This window comes from Lineus longissimus, chromosome 3, assembly GCF_910592395.1.
Source record: "Lineus longissimus chromosome 3, tnLinLong1.2, whole genome shotgun sequence".
Classification (NCBI taxonomy): Eukaryota; Metazoa; Nemertea; class Pilidiophora; order Heteronemertea; family Lineidae; genus Lineus; species Lineus longissimus.
This window is the reverse complement of record NC_088310.1, coordinates 10,610,214-10,620,082: the sequence shown is the minus strand read 5'-3', so window position 1 is coordinate 10,620,082 and position 9,869 is coordinate 10,610,214. Positions and strand designations below refer to the sequence as shown.

The 9,869-nt window shown below is 46.1% G+C and overlaps 2 protein-coding genes across 2 annotated transcripts; one reads left to right on the top strand and one right to left on the bottom strand.

Moving 5' to 3' along the window:
• Window positions 1-450: 450 nt before the first annotated feature.
• On the bottom strand, window positions 451-2,553 carry LOC135484651 (uncharacterized). Its single transcript, XM_064766287.1, has 3 exons — window positions 2,412-2,553; window positions 1,114-1,276; window positions 451-997 (listed from the first exon to the last, which is right to left on the bottom strand). The coding sequence occupies exons 1-3, from the start codon at window positions 2,551-2,553 to the stop codon at window positions 451-453; spliced, it is 852 nt and encodes a 283-aa protein (XP_064622357.1).
• A 3,106-nt stretch (window positions 2,554-5,659) lies between these two features.
• Window positions 5,660-9,442, top strand: LOC135484650 (uncharacterized protein K02A2.6-like). Its single transcript, XM_064766286.1, has one exon. It carries the CDS (start codon window positions 5,660-5,662, stop codon window positions 9,440-9,442), a length of 3,783 nt encoding a protein of 1,260 aa, XP_064622356.1.
• The last annotated feature ends 427 nt before the right edge of the window (window positions 9,443-9,869 follow it).

Genomic DNA, 9,869 nt, shown 5'->3' with positions numbered 1-9,869 from the left:
AAGTTTCCTAGCTAACCCAAGAGTCTCCTCTCACGGCCACTACGTGCCGTGGCGGAGACTAACTACAAAAATGCCCGCTTGGTCGTCTGATTCCTCAGATTCTGATATCGAGGTGTTAGCCCTTTACCTTTATGACCGACGAAGGAAGAGGAAACGAAGACATCAGTACTGGGTGCATCCCATCTTGAAGGAAAGAGCAGTATATGGTGAATACCATCATCTTGTGAAGAAACTGTTTGGGTATGAGGACAAGTTTTTCCTGTACTTTCGAATGATGCCTGAACATTTCAACTTGCTTTTGGATAACGTAAAGGGCTACATAACGAAGGAATACACGGCATTCAGGAGGCCGATTGGACCTGAGGAACGACTAGCAATATGTTTGAGGTAAGAAAGTAATTTTCATCAAATTTTTAATCAATTGTTGTTCCATACAAACATTTCTGGAAGTTACATTAAATTTGGAGCATTCCAATTTGTCGAATTGCTTGATTGTTGTTGCATCTGGCCCATACCCATGCACGAACCAACATTGGAGAAGCCGGTGGAGGTGGATGGGTTACCCTGGATATGCTGGGATGCTTGGTTGCCACTGCTCCCGTAGATTACATGCATTTCGGCCTCATGCACTAAACCATGAATTTTGAGCATGATGCTGGATCTAATTTGTGGCGGAAACTTTTTGATACTCGCAGTCATTGATTTCATAAAGTCAGAAATATTTTCATCCTCATCCGGTTGTTTTGGCTTCTTTTCATTCTTGCTTTTGATGTAAGAAACTATGGCGTCATCCACCTCAGATGCTGGTTTTGAAGCCTTTTTCTTTTGTTGGCATCTGGGTTTTGGTGCAGCGAATGTATCTGGTTGTTTGTCATTGTATTCCGATGAGGTTCCATCACCCAACTCGAGTTCGTCTTCGCCATTGCTATAATCAATCGGAATATCATCGCCTGCTTCAATTGTATCTGTATCAAGGTCCTCAAGATTGCCAGAAGACCTGCAATACAAAGAAATATATTATCAAGGAGCTGAGCTACATGTATAACATTTCCTTGACATATCCTATCGTGCTATCATACATTGTAATGTGATTGAAATTTTTTTTTGACGTACTTGCGGTTCTCCATATGTGGCCTCAGGAACTCCAACATCTTTGCATACTTGTATTCCTTCTTGGGTTTCGTCCTGCCCTGACCACTTTTCGGTATGGGAATGGCATCTAAATATTTCCTCATAGCGTCGCGGACACTCTTCCACTTCGTCTTCGCAAGTCCAACTTGAACGTTATAAAAAGAAATTATTGTTAAAACATTTTTTACTATCATGATTTCAGGTTCCTCGCCACCGGGGATTCGTACAAGACCATTGCCTTCAGCTACTACGTTGGAGTACATACCGTATCGAAAATTATTCAGGAAACGTGCCAGGCTATTTGGGATGCTCTGCAGCCAATGTATATGCCACAACCAAACAGAGCGCAATGGGAAGACATAGCAGATGGGTTTGGACGCAAATGGCAATTTCCCTGTTGCCTGGGAGCATTGGATGGCAAGCACGTACAGATTTTTGCACCAGCAAATTCTGGGACTTTGTACTTTAATTACAAGAAAACTTTTTCTGTGGTACTGCTTGCACTTGTTGACTGGAACTATGGCTTTATAGTCATTGACGTCGGCAGCTACGGTTCAAATAGTGATGGGGGAATCTTCAAAAGGAGTACCATTGGTAAGAAGCTGATGAATGGGACCCTCGAGATCCCAGCTAACAAATGTCTTCCTGGGGCAGAACAACGAGCCGAACCAGTTCCACACGTCGTGGTAGGGGATGAGGCATTTCCGGCTATGGAAAACCTCCTTCGCCCTTTTCCTGGAAAGAACTTAAGGGACGATCAAAGAATTTTCAATTATCGGCTTTCCAGGGCCAGAAGGATATCAGAAAATGCCTTCCGTATCCTTGCTAATCGGTGGAGGCTCTACCATCGGAAAATTCCTTTGAGCGCTGAAAGTGTTGATATTGTTGTGAAGGCCACTTGTGTATTGCACAACATGTTACAGAACAGGGGTGTTCCAGTTCCTGTCAGACCAGTTACGAATGATGTCACTCCTGACGAAGAGGATACGTGTGATGGAATCCTGAACGATTTGGAAAAATCTGGCCATCGGCAAAAGAAAGATGCTCTCATGGTCCGAGAAGCGTACAAGGACTACTTTAGTTCTAGAGCTGGGGCAGTTCCTTGGCAAAACCAAGTGTGTTTCGGGGAGGACTAGAAAGTTGGCGACCACCAGAGACTGAAAGCTGCAAACCTCCCAAGGTGGGGGTCCATGGTCTGGTGGGGGTGGTTCACGGACTGAGTGGGGCGGGGCTCTCAACTTCTGTTAAATCAATATGCTTCAAAATAAACTTGAACTTACCTGTTAAATTAGCTTTATCACCAATTTGCTTCCATACCCTTTCTTTCCTTTCAGTATCTTTGAATTCGGCTAGGGACTTATCATATATCATTGGGTGCTTTTCGATCTCAAAAATGAGTCTTTCTATCAAGTCACCTGGCATGATGCTCCCTTCAACCACAACTGCACAGTCCGAGTGCTTTCAGGGGGCAATGCACGGAATAAAGTGGATATGACTGAATTTATGTGTCAAATGACCGCCGAGTAAATACGCTTTGAATGCTATTTTTGCATTCTTATTTAATCCGCCGGCGGTGTCCGTCGAGCAGAAATTGATTATGTTATCCGCTACGCTCTTGTGGATAGGGGTAAAGGAAAATCAATTAGAGCAATCGAAGCGGATTTCCGCGCGTATAATCGCGTCGTCGTGCGACGCGCAAAAACGCTCTATTAATGGAGACGGGCCTTAACTCACACAGTTCATCAAAGTTGATGGTATATTCCATGGCAACGTACTCTCTACTATACAACAGTAGAGCATTTCACTGTTGTCGATATCGCATTAAACAGTGAACATTCTACTGTGTGTTTGCTTTTGCGCACATTCTCTGCGCAACGAAGAATACCATTGAATATTACATAAATATTGCATGTCAAGCCATAGAATAGTCAAAATTATTTGTCAGCTAAAAAATTATTTATACCTCATACTTTAAACCAAACCTTGAAGAAATCGGCCCAGCAGGTTTTGCACAGCGACCCAAACCACTGTCAAAGTGATTTTTAATCGGCGGATACGCAAATCATGTATGGAGCCAAGACGTGTACATTATGTACTGTAGACAGTGTGTGTTTACATTAGCAGACGATGTTTGTTTGAAGCGAGTCCAGGCCCAACTTGAATGCCTTGTACTTTCTGTTCGTGGATGTAACAGTCCCACCCAATGCAACCTACCTACTTTGTGGGTGTAATTCAAGACCCTGACAGTATCACTGTGCAACTTCCTGGCTTAAAACGCCGTAAATATGCTGTTTTTTATCGCCGATTTCGTCGAAATCTTAATGGCCGCCATTTGCAATATCGCGTCATCGATGACGTCAGCCGTGGAATAATGCCGTGGAAGAGTCAAAATTATCGCATGGCACGTGGTCGTGAATGACGCGACGTGATTGGCTCACATACTAATGAGGTATGATAATCTGGAATATTGTTGAATGACCACGTGTTTTTAATTTGTTCTATACATGTATATAGTTTTTGACTGTAGCCGAATAGACAATTTGAACTTGAAATTTTGACTCTTTTATTTCATTTTAGCAGTGAGGATGGGCGGCTACAGGCGGTATCATTTCCAACAACATGTCACAATAAGATACCTTTTTCCCCTATGTGCCAGGAGTATGAGGGGTTGGGGCGGTTAGGTCCTGTCATTCCCAGCCGCCAGTCACAATCTGGTAAATTTTTGTCTCAAGTATGAATTTTGGCAATGATTATGGGTCGGGGTCCTATCATTCCCAGCCGCGAGTCACAATCTGGTAACTTTCTGTCTCACGTATGAAATTTGGCAGTGATCAAGGGTCGGGGTCCTATTATTCACAGCCACAAGTCACAATCTGGTAACTTTTTGTCTCACATATAAAGATTGGCAGTGGTCATGGGTCGGGGTCCCATCATTCCCAGCCGTAAGTCACAATCAGGTAACTTTTTGTCTCACATATAAAGTTTGGCAGTGATCAGGGGTCAGGGTCCTATCATTCACAGCCACGAGTCACAATCTGGTAACTTTTTGTCTCACATATAAAGTTTGGCAGTGATCATGGGTCGGGGTCCTATCGTTCCCAGCCACGAGTCACAATCTGGTAACTTTTTGCCTCACGTATGAAGTTTGGCAGTGATCATGGGTCGGGGTCCTATCATTAACAGCCACGAGTCACAATCTGGTAACTTTTTGTCTCACGTATGAAGTTTGGCAGTGATCATGGGTCGGGGTCCTATCATTCACAGCCACGAGTCACAATCTGGTAACTTTTTGTCTCACATATGAAGTTTGGCAGTGATCATGGTTCGGGGTCCTATCATTAACAGCAACGAGTCACAATCTGGTAACTTTTTGTCTCACGTATGAAGTTTGGCAGTGATCATGGGTCGGGGTCCTATCATTCACAGCCCCGAGTCACAATCTGGTAACTTTTTGTCTCACATATGAAGTTTGGCAGTGATCATGGTTCGGGGTCCTATCATTCCCAGCCACGAGTCACCATCTGGTAACTTTTTGTCTCACGTATGAAGTTTGGCAGTGATCATGGGTCGGGGTCCTATCATTCACAGCCACGAGTCACAATCTGGTAACTTTTTGTCTCACATATGAAGTTTGGCAGTGATCATGGTTCGGGGTCCTATCATTCCCAGCCACGAGTCACAATCTGGTAACTTTTTGTCTCACGTATGAAGTTTGGCAGTGATCATGGGTCGGGGTCCTATCATTCACAGCCACGAGTCACAATCTGGTAACTTTTTGTCTCACATATAAAGTTTGGCAGTGGTCATGGGTCGGGGTCCCATCATTCCCAGCCGTAAGTCACAATCAGGTAACCTTTTGTCTCACATATAAAGTTTGGCAGTGATCAGGGGTCAGGGTCCTATCATTCACAGCCACGAGTCACAATCTGGTAACTTTTTGTCTCGCGTATGGGCCCACTCATTGTTAGTTCAAGAAGCGGATAATAGACGGCGAAAGCATCTGGCCAACTGTGAACTGTCCACTGTGTAAGCGGAAAATGGAGACAGTGAAGAGTTCACTGTTTTGTGCGGAGCATGCTCTGGAACTAGAGACTAAAATACCGCCCGTCGCTACTGTACGTGCTGTAGTGTAACGTCAAGTGCATTGCTGTATTGGCTGTACTAACTCTTCCCATACATACTACGTGCTGTTCGTGTGACCTGACGACATGCTTGATCCTCCTGCAGCTGGTGGTGGTGGGGGCCCACCGCCCCCAGGTCCACGCCCAGTCCAGGGTATCCGCCCCCCACAGCCTCCAGATTTCTCTGCTGTGGGCAGTGTGGCTGAGGAGTGGAGGATGTTAAGCAGAAATGGAACAATTACAGTGTCATTACGAAGTTGGTCGACCACGACCGCGCCTACCAGGTGGCGTTGCTTCTCCATACTCTTGGGGATGATGGCCTGCGAATTTGCAACAGTTTTCGTTTCGATACTGCTGATGACGCCCGAACCGTAAAGGAAATTTTGGCAAAGTTTGACGACTATGCCATGGGGGAGCTGAATGAGACATACGAGCGATACCTCTTCAACAAACGGGACCAGAAGGCGGACGAAACTATTGAGGCCTTCATGGCGGGTATAAGAACCCTCATCAAAACGTGTAATTACCACAGGGACTCGGTCAGTTCAATTTTAAGAGACAGGGTTGTCCTGGGGATAAACGATAAAGAGACTCAAAAACTACTTTTAAGAGAACGAAACCTCACACTAGAGGGCTGCGTGAACATCTGCAAGGCTGCAGAAAATGCGACCATTCAAGGGAAAGCACTGTCGAGTGATAGTGCCAATGCCGCTGTCAGTATCAAGCGTGTGAAAGATGGACGTAGGCCTAAAAAGCCTAGCACTGCTACTAGTAGTAACTCTGACTCAGTTTCTTCTAAGAAGGTGTCCACTAGGGATTGTAAGTTCTGTGGGCGCTCTCATCCGATGGTGAAGGAAAAATGCCCCGCCTGGGGAAAGACTTGTGATAACTGTCATGGGCAAAACCATTTTAGTGCCAAGTGCCGTAAACCAAAGGTCAGAGCGGTGTCACATTCACATGCCGAATCATCATCAGGATCGGATGATGAGTACTACCTGCAAAATGTGACATCGCGTCGCAGGGGCAGCTCTACCCTGACTGCTAAGATGGCAGTCAATGGGTGCCATCTTCATTTTCAACTGGACTCTGGTGCAGAGGTTAACACTTTGTGCCAAAGATTCGTTAAGAAAGACCAAGTCGTGTCTAGCAGTAAGAAACTGATCATGTGGAACGGTGCGAAAGTGAAACCAAAAGGGGAGGCCACTCTTTCCTTGAAGAATGTCCGCACTGGCGAGGTACAACCTGTGGATTTCGTGGTTGTACCCAACAACCTCTCTTGCCTCCTTGGTATAAATACGATTCGAAAGATGGGGCTGATTACTGTGAATAAAGATCGCTTCATCGCCAAAGTGGAAACTGAAACGACTGAATCAAAACTCGGTGACCTTGGAGAGGCACGCCTGCATGTCAATCATGATGTGAAACCACGAGTCCTGCCATGCAGGAACGTGCCGATTGCGCTGAAGGAGGACGTTAAAAAGGAGCTTGATCGTCTTGTGGACCTTGGTGTTCTGGAGCCTGTGTCCGAGCCGACCGAATGGGTGAGCCAGATGGCTGTTGTGCGTAAGTCAAATGGACGGTTGAGGATTTGTTTAGATCCACAGCCACTAAACGAAGCTCTAATGCGAGAGCACTACAAACTGCCTACGCTTGATGATGTCTTGCCGATGCTCAGTGAGGCGAAAGTATTCAGTAAGGTTGACGTAAAGAATGCCTTCTGGCATGTACGTTTAGATGAAGAATCTAGTTTGCTGTGTGCGATGATCACTCCTTTCGGCCGATTTAAGTGGCGCCGCCTGCCATTTGGTTTGAAAGTTAGCAGTGAGATCTTTCAGAAGAGACTAACGGAAGCTCTGAGTGGACTCGAGGGTGTTTTCACGATCGCAGACGATATTGCTGTCGCCGGATGTGGGACATCAAAATCTGAGGCCCTCCAGGACAACGACGCCAAACTCGAGAAACTGTACGAGCGTTGCGATGATCGTCACATTGTGCTTAATGACGACAAGAAAGAGATTGGTAAGACTGAAATGACTTTCCATGGGCATCGCTTCACTGATGACAGAGTCAAACCCGACGAGAGCAAGATTGAAGCGATCAGGAGCATGCCGGCTCCGACTGACGTCGCTTGGGTCAAGCGATTCTGTGGAATGGTTCAATACATGTCACGGTTCCTACCGAATTTGGCCAACGATCTGGGACCAATTCGGGACCTCACCAAGAAAGAGACTGAATGGGATTGGTCAGCTGCCTGCGACCAGGCGTTCAGAACGGTGAAGGAAAAACTGACTGTCGCGCCGGTGTTAGCATATTTTGACTCAAAGAAAGAAGTCAAAGTACAAACGGACAGTAGCAAGGATGGAATCGGGGCCGTGTTACTGAGCGGTGGCCGCCCTGTCGAATATGCGTCACGGTCTCTTTCGAATGCACAGAGGTCGTGGGCTCAAATTGAGGAAGAGCTGTTGTCTGTTTGTTTTGGGCTTGAGCGCTTCGACCAGTATACTTATGGGACTAAGGTCATTGTGGAAAACGATCACAAACCTTTGGCAGCCATCTTGAAAAAACCACTAAGTCAGGCGCCAAAGCGGTTGCAGGCCCTGTTGATACGCCTGCATAGATATGATGTTGAATTCCATTTCCTGAAAGGAACTGAACTGGTAATCGCTGATACCTTGAGCCGTGCTTTTCTGGAATCGGAGGCTGAGGAGCGGCCAAGGATCATGAATATAGAGTATTTTCCTCGCGTTTCTGATGCCAGATTGGAGGAGGTGCGTCAGGCCACCTCCACCGATCCTACGATGAAAACACTTGTGTCGCTGATTATAGATGGCTGGCCAGATACCAAACAAGAGACTCCTCATGAGGCCAGGCCTTATTTCGACATCAGAGACACTCTGAGCTATGAGGCTGGTATTGTTCTCAAGGCAGAGGCAATAGTAGTGCCTGCTGAATTGCGAGCTGATATGAAAGCCCGTCTCCATGCTGCTCATCTCGGATACAACAGTATGATTCGCCGAGCTCGTGGTCTGGTTTTCTGGCCAGGATTAACTCAGGATATCAAGCAGATAGTTGACAACTGTGAGCCGTGTCAGGAACTTAGGGCCCGTAGCCCGAAAGAACCCCTGATCCCACAGGAGGACGGTCATGGACCGTGGGATAAAGTCGCGAGTGATATCTTCGAAATTGCCGGTCGCCAACATCTGGTCATGGTTGATTTCTACTCCAACTTCATTGAAGTTGATTATCTGCCAAATATCACTAGTGCGCAGGTCATATCAGTCATGAAAAAGCATTTCGCACGCTATGGCATACCTCGTATCTTACACACTGACCCTGGATCTCAACTAACATCGGGTGAATTCCGAAAGTTCACCAAGGATTATGGTATAATTCACGTGGAATCGTCGCCGGGCCACCACTCAGCTAACGGAAAAGCTGAGGCAGCTGTGAAAGTGGCCAAACATTTGCTGATAAAGGCTAAAAAGACGAAAACTGATCCGTATATCGCGCTGCTTGAACTCAGGAATACTCCAAGGGAAGACACCGGTCTTAGCCCCGCGCAGATGTTGTTTGGGCATGGTACGCGTTCTGTGATTCCAAATGCTTGTGCAATGCAGCAAAGTGGTGAAAGTGATGTGTGCAGTGAAGGGCGTGAAAAGCGCAAGGCTGCTATGAAGCGTAGCCATGATAAGAAAGCTACCGAATTGTCTAAGCTTTCCTCTGGTCAGAGTGTGTATTTTGAGCACAAGGACAAGGAGCGCTGGATTTTGGGTAAAGTCATTGATGTACTTGGTGAAAGGACCTATTTGGTAAAGGGGAAGAACGGTGGTATCTACCGTAGAAACCGGGTCCAAATGAGGTCCACTGCTCTAGAGGTGCCAGAACATACTCCAAGCGCTCCTCCTCCTCATGCTCCACTGTTGCCAGAGAAACCAGTCTTGAACAAGGGGGCTGTACCCCAGGTGAATGCCTCATCCCCTCCAAGTGCAGGTCATGTAAACCCTAGTGTACGTGTAGATGTGCCTGATGCTAGCAGTTCTGTGGATATTCAGGCTGATGCAGGTGGTGGTTCCAACGCAGTGGTTCCAAACTTGGCTGAGTCTCCACCACCCACACTGAGGCGCAGCTCTAGAATGACAAGTGAGCCGCCGTATTTGCGAGATTTTGTGAGACCTAAGTCTGGGAAGTGAGTCTCAGCCAGGTTATGTTCAATTTCAGAGACAATGACATTCATAATCATGAACATACTTGTATGTTGGACTGTCTGGTTTTGGTACCAAGTCATATTATTGTGAGACCCGGCCACTGCGCGTCATTTGAGTTTTTGGTTTTTCTTTTGAAATGCACATTGTGTTGAACTCTTCATATACCTAGTTTTGGATGAGCATCTACAAATCGTGTAATTTGTTTTTGATTTTCTGTTTGTCTTCTACATGCCACACATGTATATTCTGGTAATATCATGTCACTAAAGTATGGCATTTGCAGCAGGATGACTAAGCTACATTCTTATGGTGTTTGCAGCAGGATGACTAAAACGAAGCGGTTTTTTTGTTTGTGAACTTGTCAGTATACAGAACAGTTGCAGAGCGGTCTGGGAGTGATTTTTTCTGCGTA

What these genes read in the sequence shown, in the direction of transcription:
- LOC135484651 (XM_064766287.1), bottom strand. Translation starts at nt 2,553, where the DNA reads ATGCCAGGTGACTTGATAGAAAGACTCATTTTTGAGATCGAAAAGCAC. An exon ending in TGATAAAGCTAATTTAACAG is followed by an intron (nt 1,277 to 2,411) that starts GTAAGTTCAAGT and finishes ATAACGTTCAAG; the next exon opens with TTGGACTTGCGAAGACGAAG. An exon ending in CCACATATGGAGAACCGCAA is followed by an intron (nt 998 to 1,113) that starts GTACGTCAAAAA and finishes TTTGTATTGCAG; the next exon opens with GTCTTCTGGCAATCTTGAGG.
- LOC135484650 (XM_064766286.1), top strand. Translation starts at nt 5,660, where the DNA reads ATGGGGGAGCTGAATGAGACATACGAGCGATACCTCTTCAACAAACGG.